Source organism: Coptis chinensis, chromosome 6 (genome assembly GCF_015680905.1).
Source record: "Coptis chinensis isolate HL-2020 chromosome 6, ASM1568090v1, whole genome shotgun sequence".
Classification (NCBI taxonomy): domain Eukaryota; kingdom Viridiplantae; phylum Streptophyta; class Magnoliopsida; order Ranunculales; family Ranunculaceae; genus Coptis; species Coptis chinensis.
In genome coordinates, this window is record NC_141461.1 from 13,912,689 (window position 1) to 13,934,615 (window position 21,927).

At 37.5% G+C, this 21,927-nt stretch overlaps 2 protein-coding genes and 1 pseudogene across 3 annotated transcripts; all 3 read right to left on the reverse strand.

Annotated features, from left to right (window-relative positions):
* Nucleotides 1-3,377: 3,377 nt before the first annotated feature.
* LOC147491593 (myb-related protein 2-like) lies at nt 3,378-4,741 on the reverse strand (annotated as a pseudogene). The gene is made up of 6 exons (XR_015199421.1): nt 4,609-4,741; nt 4,434-4,510; nt 4,307-4,337; nt 4,106-4,181; nt 3,953-4,022; nt 3,378-3,818 (listed from the first exon to the last, which is right to left on the reverse strand). The product of XR_015199421.1 is annotated as a myb-related protein 2-like (transcript).
* Nucleotides 4,742-9,727: 4,986 nt separating this feature from the next.
* LOC147491594 (uncharacterized) lies at nt 9,728-11,059 on the reverse strand. The gene is made up of 3 exons (XM_086569093.1): nt 10,859-11,059; nt 10,453-10,620; nt 9,728-10,360 (listed from the first exon to the last, which is right to left on the reverse strand). The coding sequence occupies exons 1-3, from the start codon at nt 10,898-10,900 to the stop codon at nt 9,911-9,913; spliced, it is 660 nt and encodes a 219-aa protein (XP_086425219.1). The 5' UTR covers nt 10,901-11,059; the 3' UTR covers nt 9,728-9,910.
* Nucleotides 11,060-11,719: 660 nt separating this feature from the next.
* LOC147491595 (F-box/LRR-repeat protein At3g26922-like) lies at nt 11,720-12,751 on the reverse strand. Its single transcript, XM_086567283.1, has one exon. It carries the CDS (start codon nt 12,749-12,751, stop codon nt 11,720-11,722), a length of 1,032 nt encoding a protein of 343 aa, XP_086423409.1.
* Between the last annotated feature and the right edge of the window lie 9,176 nt (nt 12,752-21,927).

A 21,927-nucleotide genomic window follows, 5' to 3' on the forward strand; every position in this document is an offset into this window, starting at 1 on the left:
TATTTTTCAGTTGCTTCATTCCTTGGATACCTGTTAGATTTGTGATTTGTTTGTAACGACTGCTGATGTTGTCAAATTCAGCAAAAGCAAACTTGTATGGCGAAATTTCTAATTGAGTTTCACTTAGCAGTCTAACAAACGTATCCCATTTAAAAAGTATAACAAACGCATGTTGAACAGGCCGATAATTCGACACTGTTTATACAATAAAATTTTCAGCATGATACACGCAACCTTCTCGGATAACTTTTGAGAATTTTTCTGCTTTGCTCTTTGGAACAATTGCATGAACTTGATTTCCTTGAAACCAAAATATACGCAAATAGTTAATAATTGTTTGAATAAAAAATAATGGAAAGGGAATTTGTACAATTCAAATGAAATTGGCTAACTTTATTGTCTATCAAAACCATGTCAAATCTGCTAGTTTTTCCATGCAATTCTTTTCCGATGCTCCATTTTCTAGAGACGCGAAACTTAATTCTACAGTTCTGATTCTGGTCATTTATGTAAGATAAAGGAAGATATCCCAGTGTTGTCATTTTGAAGGAAACCTATAAAATTTTAACGTCAGAGGAATATAGACCATGAATTAAATATTTTACACAAGGAGATTATGAAATGCAATAGTGAATAAGAAAAAGTACACAAAAAAGTAATCAATCACTCTGAAAAGTGTAACTGACGAACTACTATTTCATTTTAAAAAAACTACAATACTATGACAAAAAAATGATACGATGAAACAATTTAGTAAGGTTAAAATTGTGTCTATTTAAAGTTGATATATGCAAAGTGTTGTCGAATAGACTGAAATTAGTCATGAGCAAACCTTTGTTGCAGGAAAATGCTATTCCTTGATGCCAAAGATGCCACATGAGAAATTGGGAAGGAAGAGAATAAGTTAGGCTTTGACAATGTAAAATTTATGTATGTATACTGTCAGTTTCGCTTAACAAACGGTTATTGCTTGAAGAAACCATACAAGCGGTAGTTGAAGCAGTTCGTACTTGAATTTTGAAGGAAGAGTTTTTTGACGGCTGAGGGAATTGAACTTCAACCAGTGGGGATCGAAGGGATAAGTATGTTGTTGTTTGTTCCATTCCTGGGCCTTCCTAGTTCGTTTAGAAATCTCTATGGTATGGGGATTTCCAAAAAGTAATAGTAGAAATCCGCTCTCAAGCAATACCTCGTATGAAGGCATGAATGAAGACTAAATGTAAGACTCGTAGCTCCCTCCTACCACTTTATCTGTTTCTTAGCGGGCTGTTGTAACAAAAATAAAATAATGACAGTTGTATGTATATTTGTTGGAGCCTCCTTTTTTTAGTTAAACGGGAAAAAAAATGGTAGAAGGGAACATTCGCATTTTGTTAGTTTTTAATTTGCTCTTGATTTGTTTGGTCTGTCAGTGGTACCTTTGGTGCATTACGAACTGGTAAAAATGTACATCTATGGGAATTATTGGGGAGATAGAATACTTTATGAAAGTCTGATAGTGACTACTATATTGATTCATGAATGAGGCATCACCTGTTTGAATCCTATTAGTCTTATAATAGTATGCGTCTAAGTGAGCTTATATACTGCTGTAACATAGACATAAGATTCGGATAGTATGTTCTATGTTAGCATATTTGATGGCGCTAACTATCTAAGCTTGTATTATGAGATAGTAGTAAGTATCGATGACACAATAGCGTAAAAAACTGATGTATACTGTAATCAGTACATAATTATAAAGATCTTGCATTGTTGAATTATGCCGAAAACATACAGATTGAGTTCATGGGTATAACAACATGTGGCGAAAACACAGTTGGTTGCAGCAAGAACCACATAAACCATTTTTGCAAAAAATGAAAGTAGGGATGCTAGGATATGTATTGATGGTACATGACAAAGAATAAAACATAAGATTACTGATCAACTTCTTAATATTTGACTCAAAATCTTCGAGTTTGAGGGACATTAGCATGAAGAGTGATCATAGTTTTGTAGTTGACCGATTTCTTCTTATCTCATAGCTCGAAAACAAATAAGTATAACAGGATGGAAGCGAACACCTTCATCTGCGAGAAAGCAAAATATTTCCCAGCACAAATTGGCGGCCCAGCCTAAGAAGCAAGAAATATCGTAAATTTAGTTTTATTCGGCGCTTTGCTCCCACAAATTTAAAAAGAAAAAGAAAATGAAGACATTGTTTCTAATTGGTCTAAAAAATCACAATGGCATGGATAAGAGTAAGAGTTTTCGTGAAGAGGTGTGAGAGGTCCAAATTAGTACAAATGGCAAAGTTTGTTTACTAAAATTTAGTACCTGGAAGTCTGGGAACTTGAAATGGCTCTCCATGTGGCACCTTCCATGTCCGTCGATCCACCTTTCTGGACGATATTCTTCTATATCCTCACCCCAAATATATTTCTTGATTCATGAATAAGGCATCACCTTCTTGAATCCTATTTGTTTTATAATAGTATGCATCTAAGTGAGCTTCTATACTGCTTTAACATAGACATAAGATTCGGCTAGCACGTTTTATGTTAGCGTATTTAGAATCCGAGTTACCCTTAAGGAAACCCATGCCAAACACATTCAGAATCCTTTACAGCACATTAAAGACAGCTAGCCCTACAGAGAAGACAAAAGGTGGTAGAAGAACGTACTTTTGAATTTTAAATGAAAAGAACGATTGCAGGATTTTGGTCCAGATTCACCGTCCTTGGTCGAATCATATACTGCTGCAATTGCCGTCTCCTCATCTTGAAAAATATAGAAACTTAATTAACCACTGACAATGCCCTTTCTCAAACACAACAGGGCAAATGACTTCCTTAGAGTAAGGAAAAGCAACATACTAAAACAATCGAGTTCTTTAGACATTCTATATATTGTTCAAGGAGGAAATAGTAAAGGCAAAGCTTGAAATAAGGTCCATAATTTTGTTATATTTCATTCTCTACCTAATACCTAGAAAAGGCTCTGCAATGGGAAACTCTACACCGAAGCTATAATGCACAACAACAAATGTTGCCAAATTTCGAAATAGGTAAAATAGATAATAATAAACCTAAAAATGAAGACTACAATACCTGGCAACTTTACGGAAAACTGGCATTGAGAAGAATTAAGTGAAAAATCATACAACAATCACAATAATAATAAAAGTTGAGAAAGTCATTCCTACCTTAGTAGATTCGATCTTCGCAAGTGCTAGTCCTTTTTTGTATAGGGAACGCAAATGGAATGATTTTCAAACGCTTCATCTTAAAACAGCCTGAAACTCACCTTAGATTGTTGAATACACCATACGAGTTCTTCTTCACAAAAAAAAATATTCCAAAACACGAAGATGGAAAACAATGGTGTGCGGATATTCCCCGTAAATGGTAGTAAAACAACATTATTTCAGTGTCTTATCTATTGAGCAGGAAGGGAACAGATTGTTCTCATTCATGTTTCGACACCATTGAGGCTCATTTGTTTCACACTGCGTCTCCTCTCTTGATCCCATGGTTACCTTATCATTTATCAGTGTGATGATGATATGGTGTCAAGCTGATGAAGGGGATTTCTTGGTCCTTCTGAGATCCCTCGCATGATGAGGTCAAACAACTGTCCATCGAACCATCTGGTGCCCCAGAGTCGAGGCATTCATTGGATAATTTGGAGACCAGCTGGGAGATATGCACTTTGGCATCGTACAGTCCCGCACAAACTCCTAGCTTTTGTTTTCCAAGTGTCTCCTGGGCTTTCTTGAGAACCAATTGTAGATATTTCCCCTGGGCTTCTATCCTTAGCTGTAATTATCGCTGCACCTACATATAGAATAGGCGTTCCATTGATTGTAAGTTCAGCACATATATCACATGCATTCACTCTCAACTATTTAACATTTTGTTAGTTGATGATGATGTTGATGATGGTTATGGTAACTCATAAGACTATTTACCTAAAGATGTTCATTTAGCCTTCTTTGCACTTCGATTTGCATCTCTAATGCTTCACTTATCTCCAAGCTTCTGATACATTTAAGTTCTTTTGTCAGTTCAGGTCGAAGCCAAAGAATGTATATACAAAGATTTGTCGTTGCTCAAAGTGTTACTTGTTTGTTTGGGATACTGTCATGAGTGCTCCACTTGCATCACACATCCTATCCCCTGCTTCCGCACCCATAAAACCTATCACAGTAAGTTAATGCCTTCTTAAAATTTAAAATTTGTGATGTGGTTATTCTGAATAATGAGGTACTATGTGTACTTTGTCTAAAGATGAAGTTGGAATACTCAAAAAGGCAGTATCCTACCTACTTTGTTGTTCCCTGTATTAGATTGTCCCTACAAAATTGATTTGGTTTTATGCTGTCTAGCAGATTATTAGTCATACGTAATCCTCGATGAAATATTTGGAAAGTTTTTTTGAATATATTTTACCTGTAAATGGCTCTTTAGATGGTATAGGGTAAGTCCTGGAATCCCAATGAGCTTCATAATTGTCTTTCGTGTTGCCCCTGTGACAAACATATAGAAGGTTGAATTAGCAGAATAAGACGCGGGTGCATGTTCCTAAAATTAGCTTATATAGAAAGGTAAAGAAAGAGATACTCACTGTCTGCTCCTCCAAGATGTTTGACAGCTCTGATGAAATGCTCGAGCAACTCAGGCGTCCATTTTAATCTAGGCTTAGCATCAGGAGAGAGAACCAATCCTGTGTCACCGCAAGCATTTCCTCAGCATTGTAAAAAGTTTAATTAACTAAAACTAATTGCCAGTCAAAACCAAGTAGCTCAAATTGTAAAAAGTTGGCACTATTTGCTCCGCACATGCTCCAATACCTTTTGTGCATCTTTCCTATAACTAATTAAACATTGTATCTTTTCTATAATACGATAAGTTACTATGTGATGGATAAAAAACATGTTTTCCTCCTTACATGCTCGAGTGACTCTTTTGCATTGTAGCAAGTAAACTGCTTTCATACGATTTACTTTCTAACAACATGGACTTTGTTAGGTCCACAATATAAATAAGTCAAAACCATAATCAGAAGGGTCATTATTGTGTGATAAAAATGTTAAAGATAATCCACAGACCAGAAGCCAAGTAAAAGGAAGCATATAATTCATTCAGATGAATAACAACTGTAGCACTTACCTTCTCTAGTGGATAAGCCGTTTTACAACACGTAGCACATTTCTCGTATATAGGATAATAGAATATGCCTTCAGCGCTCTTGTTCTTTGGCAAGGACATCAGCCATGGTATGTGTTGACACCTAGATTCACACTGTGTAAGAGGCTGGTTTGATCGCATTGGTGGCGTGATGGATATCAAGGATTTGCAAGTAAGACGAAAACGAATGCAATCACCAAGAAACAGAGATGATATGACCAACTCTAAAAGCTTGGCTGGAAGGTCATTCCAACTCTCTTTTATAATTTTAGTTTTGTAGTTCCCCACCTTCGGGACTTCTTTCTTGACCTACAAAATATGTTGTCCGGGATTAGAACAATATCTTCTACATTAATCAGGCCATATATTCCAACTCAGAAAACATGGTGTGTAGTTTAATGAAAAATAGACTATTATACATTGGTACTGAACATTTTAGGTAGACCCCTTATAGGCTTATATTAGATCAGTATGCAATAAGAGTTAATGTCCCACTTGGTATTGTTTAAAAAAATGGTGGAGCTTTCCGCAATCCCAAAGACACAGCATATATTGATTGTACTTTCCTTGCTAGAAAATGGGGACTATCCCATGGATTTCAAGTCTATGATTGTGGCCATCTCCTAATCAAGCCTTAATTCAGTCTACAAATCAAAGGAGAAAAGGTAAATAAATAGCCTTTAATTTTGTGTCAAGCCGTGAATTCCAAGTTTGTAATTCTGGGCTCATGCCTAAATTTCAAACTACAAATCAAAGGAAAAGTGTACATGACAAAGAACAACACCACAGACGACAGATATAATTGTGTGTATAAGAAAATATAAAAGTAACTTATATTAGAAAGTAAGGAAAGATATTGAGCAATAAACTGATAGACAGATTACCTGTGGTTCGCAATTGGGCACCACCCAAAACGGTCCTTCTCAATAAACGAATTTTCTTCCACATGGTAAGGTAATTGTTATAGTTCCATCATCCATGTCAAATTTGAACAACCTTATATAACCACTAAAAGTGAGAAAACATTCCAGCAGCCTTGATAGGTGACCTTGTCTGAAACCCACACAACATATCAGCGCCGAAAATCAAAATGCAATGAGGGAATAAACCGAAGGACAGCTGGTAAAAAATTCAAAGGAAATTCGATTGACGTGATCAAGAAGGTACACGTAACTGGAAGTTCCAGTTGAAATTCGCAGAATCCTTAAAGAGATGGGCAAAGTGGGGCTTGCAGTATAGAAATCCCTACATTAAGGAATAGTTGCTCAGCTGAAAAAAAGGAACCAAATTTTTAAGAGTTGGCTTCTTAGTATATCTCATAGTATGATGTAATAACTAACAATGGACAATATCTTACCCCCTTAATTAACAGGATCTGTCTAGAAGCAGTAGGTTCAACTAAGCAGAATACAGTTTGATTGAGTGTTGTTTTGCCACTGCCAGTTCTGCCAACAATACTAGATTTCATGCCTACATGAAAAGCGCATGTGAGAACTTGCACGATAAGTGGGGCATATGCGGGGCATAGCAAACCTACAAAGATTTCCCACCATAGAACTTTATCAACATTTATCATATATTTTGAATGTTCAGTTTTATTTTGAACTTCATAGGATGAGTTATTTTGAGTTACCCTTGAGGAAACCCATCTGGCAAGGTATGATATCCAGATCAATATTTGGCATTCTGCAGAAAAATCAGATTAGGGCCAATTTTTAAATAACCAGAGCATGTAAACACAAATAGCTTGAGAATAATAAAAGTGTATCTGTACAGGCAAGGTTAAATAAATGTATATATCTAATTTTAAATTTACCACAGGACGCCGTCACAGAATAGTTGCACTAATTCGGTTGGCGCTGATGGCCTAGGAAGCTTTATTCTACCTTTTCCACAACATATCTCAGATGTCTCGTGAATGAATTGTTTGGCTCCACAATAGTGACAAAGTGTAGGTTTGGGCAACATGTAAGGATTGAAGCTTTGATCGAAAACAAAACCTCTTGCACATCTATAAAACTCATGACTTATCATAGACGGTCTCGACGATGGAAGAGTTGTTGACATTACATGCGAGCTAGGTCTGTTACTCCCTGTAAAGTGTTGATCGAGTAAAGAGATAAGTACAAAAGGTAATAAAAAGTGCCTCTGAGTGACATAGCATTTTGAGTGAAAAAAACTATTTATTAAAATGGGTGAATTCAGCATTCAAAGCAAACGACGTAGAAGAACTAAAAGCGTCAAACTTAAAGTGTCAAAATAGGAACATCAATAAATGTCACCTAAATCCGCGTTTATGTTTCTAGCAATTCACAATGAGGCTGTTACTTGCAGGCGTGTGTTCGCAGGAACATGCTGTTGATGGGAATCTGAAAGAAAACGTTAAAAAAAAGAATAAGTTAGACAGAGTTATAGAATAAAGTTTTAACACGGAATAAGGAAAAAACCAACCTTCATTAACGGTAGAAGATAAGTGTCGTTGATTGATATGCCTCTGATAACGATTTCTATGATTAATAGAACGCCTCTGTCTTTGTTGTTCATTTTCAGAAACTCTTCTTCGAAGTCTGGGAAGTCTGGTTCCGCGTCGCCGATGTGAAACACTTTGGTTCTGTAAAAAAACAAAAATGAAAATGTCAAAAACACATGCTCGTAGAGAGTAGTAATTGAAAGTAAGGAAAAACAAAATACCTCTAGCATCGTAACTCTAAATAAGAGAGATTTACAAAAAAAAAAAAAAAACAAAGAAGTCGTAGAGAGTAATAATTGAAAGGAAGTAAAAACACAATACCTCTAGGCATCGTAACTCTGAATAAGAGATTTTAAAAAAAAAAAAAAAACTGTGAAAAGCGTCGGGGAGAGAGTTTCGAATGATGAAGAGAGGAGAGTTTGGTCCACGATGAAAAAAATTTGAAAAGAACGAAGGAACGAAGAGGAGAGTTTGCAGTTATTTAATTGTTTCGGTTGGTTTAAAGGACGAAGAAAAGAGTATGGCCTCTTCGGTTTTTTCGCGGTTGTAATTTAAGGGGTTTAAAGGCAAAGCATGTTGACCAATTTACCCTTTCAATGAACAAAAATAAAGTGGCTGTCCAACTTTCCGGTACCCTTCCCATTAAAAACTTTGGTGTAAAACCGGGAATACGGGAACTAATTGGAAAATCCGGTATCCGCTTTATATATAAGATAAACTGGTAGTGGTTTGCCGAACCCCCCTCCCTACTGGAGGCTTTTGGTAAAAAAAACAAAACGATTTCTTTCATGTCCAACAAAGAGAAGATGCTATGTAGAATCTCTTCAGGAAAATTGCTGACTTTGTCTTCATCCGACGATGTTGGCATCATTGTGTGATGTGAAGATGTTGATTCTGACTCTTTCTCCATGTCGATCTCTTCAATTTTCATGTTGATGAGTATGGTTTCTTGATTCTTCACTAACAAGAAATAGTGATTCTACAAAGCAAGGGTGGCGGAAAATGTTTGTAGGACAGTGCTAGACTCTTGAAACTTGGATACAAAGATTTATGGTGGAACTGGGAACATGATATTATATATATATTTCGTTATATGATAATGGGGCGAAATGCCAACAGACTTGATTACCGAGATTTAGATTGAAATTATTTTGCTTGGTAAATGCAAATGGGCTGACCTCCTTCCCTCTCCGCTCACTTCCCAGTTCCCACTGCTAGCAGTTATATTAGTATTTAGATTAGCTAGCAAGGTATCAAACCGACTCAGGCAAGTGAGTAACCAGCTAGCTACTCCTTGTAGAATTCTCTTGGTGGCTCAACCTAGCGCCTTATCTCTTGAAGATGAGGATTACAATGTCGTCTAACATTGCTGTAGCCAGGCTTCGGTGGCTTCGGTGGCTTGGAGTAGGCATTCCCACCCCTACTTGGAGTTTCGTGGCCCTCCAAATGACTAAATTCATGTTTTGCCCCATATTTTGTTGAGCTTATAGGACGGTGTTTTTTTCTTTTTAATTTTCTACAAGCTTTTTGAAATATCTTGTCATCGCTGCACTAACTGAATCTAGAATAAATAATAGTAACTGAGACTCAAGCAACATATTGTCGTCATCAGGTAGGAGTGCAGCGAAAGCACTCAGAAGAAATTAGCGGAAGTGTGATTAATATAAATGTGACATGAATACATACATAAAGCTACAAAAACTCAATTATCACGCAGTCTATATCCTTCTTCCTCTCAAGACAGAGTGATGGAACCAGTATCTCTTCTGGCAACTCTGTCCTTGTAGGTTACAGCATAAAAGCAAAAAGCTACAGCAGTTGCACTGCACTATAGATGGTCTAGGATACAGTTCATTACTTAAGTGTCTCAGATCAAGGTGCCCATAGTTCACTACTTCCATTGTAGTGAAAGTACTGTAGAGCGAGGCACATCAATTTAATACAAGACAAACACTGGAAAATCACTAACAAATTAATCTAGCGTCTGAAAGTACTGATGAGCCTTTAAGAATAAGATTCACCTTTAAGTAGAACTTCTCTAGTTCTCTATATCTAGGAGTCTGTAACGAAAGGAGTTGTACAAGTAGTACTAAAAAGACTTAATTAATACAAAAAGTATTCGCATGACAGTCTCCTCACAGATCTTAGCAAACACCAATACTGATGCTTAATGTTTATTAAGAAAAGCGTACAATTATAACATATATAGGACACTGTACATACTACCTGAAGAAACTTCAAGATAATAACTATTTGCCTGATCCCGTCACTATCCATCACAAGTCGGAAAATGAAATTCGGTCCTCCATATTTGCCTGATTCCACCACTATTATTGTACAAATTGAGAGATGATACTATTGTATGTGGACGATTGAATAAAAATGCTACTAAGTCGGCCTTAAACTTGAACTTCTGCAGCTCTTCCCTTTCTCCTGATATTTGTCCAGTGCATGTGTCAATAGTCATGTTTCGTAAACCAACAGCATTTTTCAACAAGAATGTCAGAAACTCAAATTCATCCACATGGACTATTTGCCCATTTGTGTCTGTATCAATAGTCATTTTTCGCAAACCAGGAGCATTTTCCAACAAGAAGGTCAGAAACTCGAGTTCATCCACACGTCCTTGGACTACGTGGGCCTTAACAATCTTGAGACGAGACAACACAAATTCTGAAGGGAAACTGGTATACACTCCACCATCCGTGATTCTTGAACTCTAAGGATACAAAATTCAAATATGTAAGACAGCAACATTAGAAAAAACTTCCATATCAGAACATGGCTAATCTACGATGAGTATACATGTACCTCAACCGATTCCCAGGCAAGTTTTTCAAGTAAAGGGCATCCTTTAAGAACATGTGCCATCCCATAGATGCACGCTCTGTCACGACTTGAAGGCAGCAATTTCAGATTTCTTAAATACCTCAACGGAATGAGCAGACTATCTAATGAATTTGGGATTTTCAGAAACACCTTATCATATGAGAAAAGACACAATTAGCGCATTGTAAGGTAACATTGACAATGAAAAGACTGTACACTCTTTAAAAACAAACTGCACCTGCAGTATAAAAGCAGTAATAATTCATTACTTGTGCATATATACGTAGAATGATCATGATTGAGGCAACTTGCATAAGCGATTCCCACTAGAAACTTATATAGCCTGAACAAAACTAACGCAAAAAAGTAGGGAAAAAAGCTTAATTACGTCATTGAATTCAAATCGCTGAAAAAAAGTCCCCAATATCATAAACTGAGCCAAATGGGGAAGAAAATGTAAGTTCAACAACAAAACGGAGTAAATGTTTTTGGCGGGGCGTCAGGAAACAGGACCAGGCCAGCAGAACAACATACAATAAAGGTTTAGTTACATGAATGGCTACCCCTTTATGAGGGGATATGTAAGTGAGGATCAAATACCAGATCAGTATTTTATTTTCTTAGATGATCTCGATCCTACACAAAAGCTGATTCCACCTTTAGGATCCTATTACTCTGCTCCATCCTGAGGAGTACGTGACCATCCGAAGGATCAAATATAGCAGCAGACAAGAAGAGTGACCATCCAAATAAGTTTGCTTCCAGAAGAAGACATATTTGGGAGAAATCCAATATCTAGTCAAACAACCATTTCTGAAGTCTTTTAATAGCCAAACAAAAAGCAGAGGGACTCTAAAACGTGAACACATGGCAATGAAGCATGAAAGATGTAAATGAGTCCGTATATAACAGATGTAGTTTGAGACTCACCAAACACCAAAAAATAGATGGGTAAGCACACAGTTGACAGAAGTCACAAAATTACGAGGATCTAATCTTTCAACAGGAAATCAAGAACACTTGAAGTGGGAAGTAGCTTCGGTATAGGTGCAAACGTGGCTTAAGGCTTAAGATACCCTAACCACATGAGAACTATTCAAATTTAACCTTTCATACCTGAAACGATTAACCTTCCCCAGTAGATTACCATTTTATCGCAGTCCAATCAAGAATGATATCATTAATCACATGTATCCATTTTTTTAGAAATCCTTTAGTTATATTCACATAATTCCGAGTTCCATACACATTAATTATTACCTGCTATATAAGCTGCTACTGAACAGTAACTTGCGCAATTGAGAGAAGAGCATACCTCAAGTCCCTTGAACACTAAACATTTCGCATTAGGCATCGCTGCAATAACTTTCTTAGCGTTGGCGGCTTCTTCTTTCATCTTTCTAGTATTTAATGCCACACAAATTTCAGCATTTATGACAGCATTGAGGTTCTCCAACAAAGAAACCGCAGACATGCTACCTATATACTTGAGACGAACCAGCTTCTCGCAACGAATGTAGAGCCTACGCGTAATAAAGCTGTTGTCGATGTTTAACTTCTTCAGTTGAACTGCACATATAGTGAAACTTTTTAGAGGCGCTTGATAACTTTTTCTTATAATCAAATTTTCCAAGACGGGGCAGTTCATCGTCACTTCATCTCCCTTTGGTAATGCCACTGAAACCAACTCCAATGTATTGAGATGTTCAGCTAAACACATTTGAAGCGGTAGCTTGATTGGACGGCTAAACCACGCCGAGGAATTCAAATCCGCCCTCAACTTAAAAATCTTTACCTCTGAAGTAAAGATGGAAGGGTTCACTTCAAATTCTTGATCACTGTGAACATAGATCTCAATCTCTTGAACATGTCGGTGTATTGCTATATCAATCCAGTTATTAAAATGAGTTCCTTCAAAAGAATCACTGCAAGTTATACTCAACTTCTGAATATTATTTGCACCCCCACTGCGGCGAAGACTAAGAACATGATAGACAAAAGGTATGAACCGGTTGAGATCAGAAGGAGAAGTGAGGTGTTTCTTCCACAAAGAAAGATCAAAGTTCAATGTATGCACAGAATTCCAAGAATATCTATATCTTTTGGAGAAAATGCTTGTTTCAATGACTTCTTTCATGTCCAAGAAAGAGAAGATTTTATGTAGAATCTCTTCAGGCAGATGGCTAAGTCTTTCTTGGTTCAATATCTGTTTCTTTGATGATCCTGGTGTCATTGTGTGGTGTGAAGATGTTGATTCTGATTCTTTACATTCTTTTTCCATGTTGATGAGTATGGTTTTCTTATTATACACTAACAAGAAATGGAGATTCTACAGAACAAGGCTAGCGGAATATGTTTGTAGGACACAGCTAGATTCTTACTTTTATGGTTGGAACTTAATGCATAGCTCAAAAATATGAAATGCGGTGAAATGCCAAGGCACTGGAAAAGTTGAAAATCAAAGTTAGACTTGATGACAATGGATTCTTGGTTCTACAGAGCAAGGGTGGCGGAATATGTGATGTATAGCAGAGCTATTCTTGAAATATCGTAAAAAAGATCACTGTCTCGCAAGCTATCAAAATGTCAGGAATATCACATTTACCTGCCAACAAATACCGATATGTATGATATATCAGTCAACATTTCACAAAGGTCAAAGCAAAGTTCTGAAAGAAAATCAGATCAAGTTGGTACCGAAATATCATATCAGACTTTTCGGATATATCAGCCATTATTTTTCGACATTTTGCAACACATATCTGAGTGTTCTGTAGTAACTAATCCAAACAACTTTGTCTGTTAAACACATAAATTATTATTATTAAGTTCATCAAGTCAATGAATTCAATTTTCCTCTCGTCACCTTCATTCTGCTTTAGTTTCTATGTGCAGATATTGATTTCACTCTAATCACTAGAACTCCAGGCTTAATATATATGTACAAGAGAAATATTTACGGATACTAAATGTTGGCGTTATCCTTCACATGAGGAGAAAAAACGAAGTTCATTATGCGTGGAAATGTCCTAGCGCGACCCGCGCTCAGATTGGCCTTGACCAAGGCGCGATTTCACCCGCGCCCATGCCGTGGAAGACTTCCAGTACCTTCGGTTGCGACCCACTTTTCGATTGGTCTTGACCCGAAGGCCAGCGCCCATATGCCTATTTTGGCAGGATTCTATTTTTCCGGAACCGCGAGTTTTGGCTTATATGTTTGGGTTTTTGGCAAAACCAAACACACGAAAGGCAGCACAAAAGTCAGAGAAAACCCAATCTTGAAAGCTATCAAGATTGAGAGATAACCTTTACAGAGAGACTACCCTGTAAAGAGAGAAGAGTGATCTAGTAATGTGAGAGACTGAAAGGAGATATTGTAATCTTCCTTCCCACTTTATAAAGGACTAGTTCTTGTGGAAGTAGGCACAATTGGCCGAACCACGGTAAATATTTGTGTTATAGTTTGCTTTTACTGCTTTACATTATTATTTGTTGTTAATAGTTGTTTAGCGAGTTTGGTATATTAGTATAGGTTGTAGTTGATATTTAGAATTTGTCTGGAGTTGAATTGTATTAAAATACAAGTTATCTGTGTAGTGGGGGAATCGATTGGTATTGGTATAAACCCTAACAAGTGGTATAAGAGGCAGGTTATATTAGCCTAGGGGTTATCCAAGTCTTGGTCAGAAGGTGTTTGCCAAAACTCTTGAGAGAAGATTTGAGTTTAAATAACTTGTAGAAATGGACCATTCCGTGAACACTCGCATGACGAGTCTGAATAGGAAGAACTACACAATTTGGAAAGCCAAGATGGAAGACTTGCTTTGCTACAAGGACTTGGCACAACCCATTGAGAATGGAGGAGAAAAACCAGAAGCGGTTGCTGCGACTGAGTGGAACAAGCTTGACAGAAAAGCAATTGGGTACATTCGACAGTGGATTGACGACAGTGTCTTTCACCATGTATCCCAAGAGACAACAGCTTTTGGCTTGTGGAAGAAACTCGAAGACCTTTATGAGAGGAAGTCGGGCGGAAACAAAGTGCTAGTCATTAGGAAGTTTGCCGACACGAAGTACCAAGAAGGTTCTTCAATGTCTGAGCATCTTAACGAAGTACAGAATATTATCAATCAGATGCATTTGATGAAGATTAATTTGGGAGACGAAGTTGAGGCTTTGTTTCTATTAGGCTCTCTACCTAAAAGTTGGGAGACATTAGCAGTCTCTCTACACGGAGTAGCCAAGGATGGAATTGTTACCATGGAGATGGCTACCACGTCTTTGTTGAATGAGGAGACTAGAAGGAGTTCAAAGGGCTCAAAGATCCTTGTCATAGAGAAACGGGGAGAGGTAGATACAAAAAACCATCTCGTTCTAGAGGTGATGACAAAAGTAAATCTAGGGGTGAAGCTAGAATACTGAAGAGGGATGAGAAGAATAACTGTGTACATGAAGACATGTTGCAGAGGAATGGAAACACAGGCAGAGATACTACCGCACTAGTCGATGACCTAGTGGGAATTGTGTCAAATTGTGATATATGCTGTCTTAGTACCTCATGTCAGGATACAGAGTGGGTGATAGATACAGGAGCATCCTATCATATCACACCGCACAGGGAATTCTTCACTACCTACAGTGGTGGTGAATATGGTTAAGTGAAGAAAGATAACAATGGCATCTCGAAGATTATATGCATTGGAGATATTCATGTAGAAACCAATCTCGGCTACACCTTGACACTCAAGGATGTAAGACATGTCCGTGACATTCGGCTAAGCCTAATTTCAGCTAGGAAGTTAGATGACGATGGCTTTGTAAACTCGTTTGGTAACGAGGTATGAAAACTGAGCAGAGGTTCCATCAGAAGAGCCGGAGGAAGAAAACTGCTCTCTCTTTACAAAAACAAGGCTAGTTTGTGTAAAGTGAATGAATGCGCGAAGAAGAAGCTTCCTCCGAACTGTGGCACAAGAGACTGTGTCATATGGGCATAAAAGGGATGGAAGTTTTTGCTAAGCAAAAGGCCTTGCAGACATTAAAGGTACACATTTAAATACATGTACTCACTGTTTTGTAGGAAAGCAACACAGGGTGTCTTTCCAAAGATTCCTGTCTCACAGAAACGACAATGTCCTTGAACTAGTGCACACAGACCTATGTGGTCCTACAAAAGTGAAGTCCCATGGGGGAGCTTCATACTTCGTGACCTTCATTGATGATGTGTCAAGAAAGATATGGGCCTATAGTCTGAAGACCAAGGATGAAGTACTTGACGTGTTTGAGAAATTCCACAACATGGTGGAAAGAGAGACTGGGAAGTTGTTGAAGTGTATTCGCTCAGATAATGGGGGTGAGTATATTGGGCCATTTGAAGAGTATTGCCAGAGTCATGGGATTCGTTATGAGTAGACCGTTCCCAAGACACCGCAACATAATGAAATAGCAGAGAGAATGAACCGTACCATTGTAGAGAGGATGAGATGCGTGATGTCTCACTCTAAGCTACCTAGAACCTACTGGGTAGAAGCAATGCGTACAACCATGCATGTGATCGACCTATCGCCATCAAAGCCTCTGAATAGTGATTATCCAGAGAGAGTATGGTCAGGCAGAGATGTTGATTATGGATACTTGAGGGTATTTGGGTGCAGGGCATTTGTGCATAATATTCTGAAGGATGAAAGATCCAAGCTTGATGACAAAGCCAAGCAGTTCATTTTTCTGGGTTATGGAGATGAAAAGTTTGGTTACAAACTCTATGATCTGATTAACAAGAAGGTAATCCGAAGTCGAGATGTTGTGTTCCTGGAAGACCAAACCATAGCAGACTTTGAGGAGGGTGAGAAGCTACAGGCTTTCACCAATGATCTTGTTGATTTAGAACCAGAAGTTCCTACTATGGAACGTGCAAAAGGCATTGAGAATGTAGAGAACCATGAGTTTGAAGCTCATGATGAGAATCCTATTGCTCATGATGGAATATAACCTATTGGTATAGAAGATGCAGATGAGATGCATGAACCACCACCAGAGCAAGCAGAAGTGCATCCTCATGAGGCACCAGCAGATGGGGCAAGGAGGTCGAACAGAGAGAGACTAGCTTCAACCAGGTATCCACCAAATATGTTCGTGCTACTATCGGATGATGGGGAACCTATGTACTATCAAGAGGCACTTGAAGGTACAGACAAAGAAAAGTGGTTGAAAATCATGCATGACGAGATGGATTATTTGCATAAGAATCACACTTATGAGTTAGTTAAGAAACCGCAAGGACAAAAAATTCTCAAGAATAAGTGGATATACAAAGTCAAGCATGAGGAGAACAATCCTCACCCAAGGCACAAAGCTCGCCTTGTTCTGAAGGGATTTGGTCAAAGAAAAGGGATTGACTTTGATGAGATTTTCTCTCCTGTAGTGAAAATGACTTCTATCCGGGTGGTATTGGGTATGACCGCAAGTATGAACCTAGAGGTTGAGCAGCTAGATGTTAAAACAACTTTTTTTCATAGAGACCTTGAAGAAGATGCCTACATAGACCAGCCAGAGGGGTTTGAGGTCAAAGGCAAGGAGCACCTAGTATGCAAGTTGATAAAGAGTTTGTATAGGTTGAAGCAAGCACCGAAACAGTGGTACATAAAATTTGATTCCTTTATGGCGAAGCAAGGATACAAGAAGTCTGCTTCCGATCATTGTGTGTTTGTTCAGAGATTTCTAGATGGGGATTTCATAGTGTTATTGTTGTATGTAGATGATATGTTGATAGTTGGCCCAAACATCAACAAGATATCCAAGTTAAAGAAAGACTTGAGTAAGTCCTTTGAGATGAAAGATTTGGGTCAAGCAAAGCATATACTTGGGATGCGGATCACTCGAGACAGAAAGAGTGGGAAGTTGTGGCTCTCTCAAGAAAGCTACATTGAGAAGGTGTTGAAGAGATTCAACATGGATCAAGCGAAGCCAGTCAGTTGTCCGCTTGGTGGCCAGTTCCTCATGACCAAAGAGATGTGTCCAAAGGGTGAGCATGAGCAGAGTCAAATGAAAAAGATTCCTTATGCATCCGCAGTGGGCAGCTTAATGTATGTCATGGTGTGTGCAATACGGATATTGCTTTCGCCGTTGGTGTTGTAAGCCAATTTATGTCAAATCCAGGTAAGGAGCATTGGGAAGGTGTTAAGTAGATATTGAGATATGTCAAGGGCACTTCCAAATCGTGTTTGTGTTTTGGTGGAAGTAAGCCCTTTACTTGAAGGCGCTAACGATCGATGCAGACATGGCGTGATGTTGACTTCGATGAAGTCCACCTCCGGTTATCCGGGTTACTTTTGGGGAGCGGTTTCTTGGCAATCAAAGTTGCAAAGTGTGTTGCCCCTCTCCACTACTGAAGCCGAAAGTATATTGCAGCCAATCGAAGTGTTGCAAAGAGTTGCTATGGATGAAGAGGTTCTTCGACCTAACTAGGGCTAAAGCGAGTAAAACAGTTTGTAGTTCTATGCGATCGGCGCCATCCATTTGAGCAAGAATCAAGTTTTCATTCTAGATCCAAGCACATACACGTGCGTTATCATTGGATTAGAGAAGTACTCGAAGACAAACATTTGTGTATCGAAAAGATCCATACCGACAAGAACGGGTCGGATATGATGACCAAAGTCTTACCGAAAGGTAAGTTTGATGTTTGTTGTGCTATTGCCGGAATGGCAGCACACTCCTCCTGTTGATTTGGAAATTGCATAGAGGTATCCCCCCTCACTGTTCGGGAGGGGGAGATTGTTGGAGTTATCCCTCACATGAAGAGAGAAAACGAAGTTCATTCTGCGTGGGAATGTCAGAGCGCGACCCGCGCCCATTCCGTGGAAGACTTCGAGTACCTTCAGTAACGACCGACCAGCTTCATTGGTCTTGACCCGAAGGCATACCGCCCCATGCCTATTTTGGCGGGGATTCTATTTTTTCCGGAACCGCGAGTTTTGGCTTATATGTTTAGGTTTTTGGCAAAACTAAACACACGAGAGGCAGCACAAAAGTCAGAGAAAACTCAATCTTGAAAGCTATCAAGATTGAGAGATAACCTTTACAGAGAGACTACTCTGTAAAGAGAGAAGAGTGATCTAGTAAGGTGAAAGACTGAAATGAGAGATTGTAATCTTTCTTCCCACTTTATAAAGGACTAGCTCTTGTGGAAGTAGTCACCATTAGCCGAACCATGGTAAATCTTTGTGTTGTGGTTTGCTTTTACTGCTTTATATTATTATTTGTTGTTAATAGTTGTTTAGCGAGTTGGGCATGTTAGTATATGTTGTAGTTGATATTTAGAATTTGTCTGGAGTTGAATTGTGTTCAAATACAAGTTAGCTGTATAGTGGGGGAATCGATTGGTATTGGTATAAACCCTAACACTAAAATGGTAGTCGATAATATGGGGAGAGGCTTATCATATCATTTCAATCCTCTTTACTTATCCATTAAAGCTAATAACTAGCACACAAATAACACCAAACGAAAAGGGAACTGAGTTATGTTGTCCCAAAGTTTGCTGTCCAGCTATCCAAAATAGATCACAACCGCTTATATAATGCCTAGAGATTTACACACAAATGTCTATGTGTATTTCAATGCAAACCAACGGTACACACTGAGTCTGGACAGCTAGGACACAGTATTTTAGGACAACAAAACCGAACTCACAAAAAGGAACGTTCAAATTGGACTCATTGCCTAGACATATTTGCTTCCATTAAAAGATATATTTGCCTCAAATTAAAAAGAAATAACAGTGATGATATTTTTTTTGTCTTGTACCGAATCACTTCAGCTTTAAACTTCCTCTATATCATAGAAGTAAGCCAAAAACAATATCTTGGAAGGCATCAATCAAAAGGCAAAACCAGAAGATGCTTGTATTCAAATTTAGGAGTCCATAACAAAAATGGTTTATGTGGAAAATAACAAATTATATTCATTGGTATCCATAGATGGATATAGGGGAGTGCGTGTGGGGGTGGTCGCACCCCCTGTGATTAGAAAAACTCAACTACTACATAACTAATTGCCTAGAAAAACCTTCAAATTATAAGGATCCGCACCCTCCAATTTTTTTTGCAAACTTCCACTACCGCACCCCAAAATTTTCACAACTATAGTAAGAATATAATCAACAAAAAAAATAATATGAAAAAAAAAACTAATAAAAAACATTCCAATAAACCAAAGTTTTTTTACTTTTTTTTTTGCCCTTACAAAATTATCATTTATCATTTATTTTGAGTCCAAAACTATTAAATAATGACAAATGTGTCTTTGAATGTTTGATGGGTTAATGAGACTAAAACAAATAGTCAAATGCCCAAAGCCCAACCAGTCAGTTTGTATAATTTTAATCACCCATAACAAACTCATAATATAAGCTCTACATCCTTTCTTTCACTCTCAATTCTTAAACAAACATCATACCTCAACAAAAAAACAAATTCAAAAAGGACTTGCGGCGTAGCTTGTTGCACACTTGTCCTAATTATTTGTAAAACTCGTTATCATTATCAATAAAATTTTCACTTAATAATAATAAATAAATAAAACACACACACACACACACACACACACACAAGGTAAGTTTTTACTTTCAATGTTAATCTTTCATAGTTTTCTCCACATGATAGTAGGGTTATATAGATTTATAGCATTATAAGAAGTTAACAATTTGTTGAATTGTTGTAGACTTGTGGACTAGATTATGTAGATATATATAGACATAGTAGTATCAAGTAGTTAAGTCAGTCCATATTAAATTCTTAGTAGTCAATGCACTATAATTTTGTGAATTGAAATAAATACATAATTTTGTTGATCTTTATTGTTTAGACCTTCTTACAAAAAAAAAAAAAAAAAACTTTTTTAGGTGGGGTGGGGTGTGCACATAATCTCGCACCTCTTGTTAGTATCCTTAACATGTAGAAGCAGAAAGACTTCATCAAAACAAAAGAAGTATCATTACAAAGTCAACAAAACGTATAAATCCCTAGGCGGGTCTTGACGGTCTCCTTACAGATTTTTGTCACGGAAAGCAGAAAATCAATAGAATATAAGAGACTCTGTATCAGTCAAAAGTCAAAAATTTATGTCGGGGAAGCTAATAATTTCCCGAATTCATCCTCTACTGGTTATGCCAATATATATTTGGCAACCTTTGTGATGGGGTTATGCTGACAAGTCTTTCTCGAACTTCTACTGCAGCTTCTCTATTTGTCGGTCTATGAAAATATTCATTTTTTTCCTAATAAGTAGTTTTTTCCAGCTAGAACTTCAAAAACTCAACTTTAGCCGCATCTCCTTTAACGCTCCCAATCTCAACAAACTTGAGATGAGATAACTTGCAGTCCGATAGGAAAATGGCTTCCAATCCACCGATCGCTGAACTCTAAGGATAATAAATTTAAGGGTTATAATGTCATAGCCCCCCACTAGTAGTTGCAATTAGGATTACCCCCCATTATAACTTGAATTAGTGATTCCAAACCAAATTGACGGTCAAACATAGTCAACTAACGTTTTCCATCATTTGACCAGTCAAAACACATGAAATTACATTGATACCATTTTACTCTTCCATATTCTTTTCTTCTTTTTATTATTTTGTGGCCCCACAAACTAAAAAAAAAACAAACAAAAAAAAGTGAATAAAAAATTAAAAAAAAATGAAGTGGGGACTTAGTGTTTGACCCACATTTTTTTAGAGAAATTATTTTTTTATTATGATCGGTGCCCATAGGAAAAAAAATTCAATTTTAAAGAGAAAATTCAAATTTTCTTTTTATTTTCATGTGGCCCTACAAAACTAAAAAAACATTTTTTTTTCTACTGTGAGCCCCACTTATTTTTAGTTTTCTTGGTTTTTGATTTTTTTTTTGTGTTTATTCACTTATTAAAAAAATCGAGAACATTTGTTTTTTGTGGTGCCCACAGAATAATAATAAAAAAAATGAAGTAATGACTTAGTGTTTGTGGGACCCACATTTTTTAGAGAAATTATTATTTTTATTATTATGATGGGGTCCACTGAAAAAAAATCAATTTTAAAGGGTATCAAGGTCATTTAATAGTCCTTGTACCCCTCTCCTCATGGGAGAGGTTGCAAGTTCAAATCTCACCAAGTGTTGTTTGGGATTTATTTTTTGTGTAACTATGTGATAGGCCTTTGAGCCAAGTGAGCTTTCGGGCTAGAGACAAGGTGTTGCTATGATGGGTGGACCGAGGAGCAAAAACAAGTTTTCATGGTGATAAACATAAAATGAGTAGTTTACCTACGAAATGAACTATGAATTCAAAACGTAAGTAAACTAAAACTGAACTTTTACGAGTCTATTATCAAAGATTCTACTCTCGATGCGAATTGCACTAAGTGGAGTAGGAAGTTCGTTCCACTCCTAGTTCTCTAGCACGGATTGTTCTCTAAGTCTA

Excerpts from the sequence above, each read along its gene's own strand:
- LOC147491594 (XM_086569093.1), bottom strand. The coding sequence starts at position 10,900 with ATGATATTGGGGACTTTTTTTCAGCGATTTGAATTCAATGAC. Across the intron at positions 10,621-10,858 it reads AGCGATTTGAATTCAATGAC|GTGTTTCTGAAAATCCCAAA; the intron begins GTAATTAAGCTT and ends TCATATGATAAG. Across the intron at positions 10,361-10,452 it reads TTGCCTGGGAATCGGTTGAG|AGTTCAAGAATCACGGATGG; the intron begins GTACATGTATAC and ends TTGTATCCTTAG.
- LOC147491595 (XM_086567283.1), bottom strand. The coding sequence starts at position 12,751 with ATGGAAAAAGAATGTAAAGAATCAGAATCAACATCTTCACACCACACA.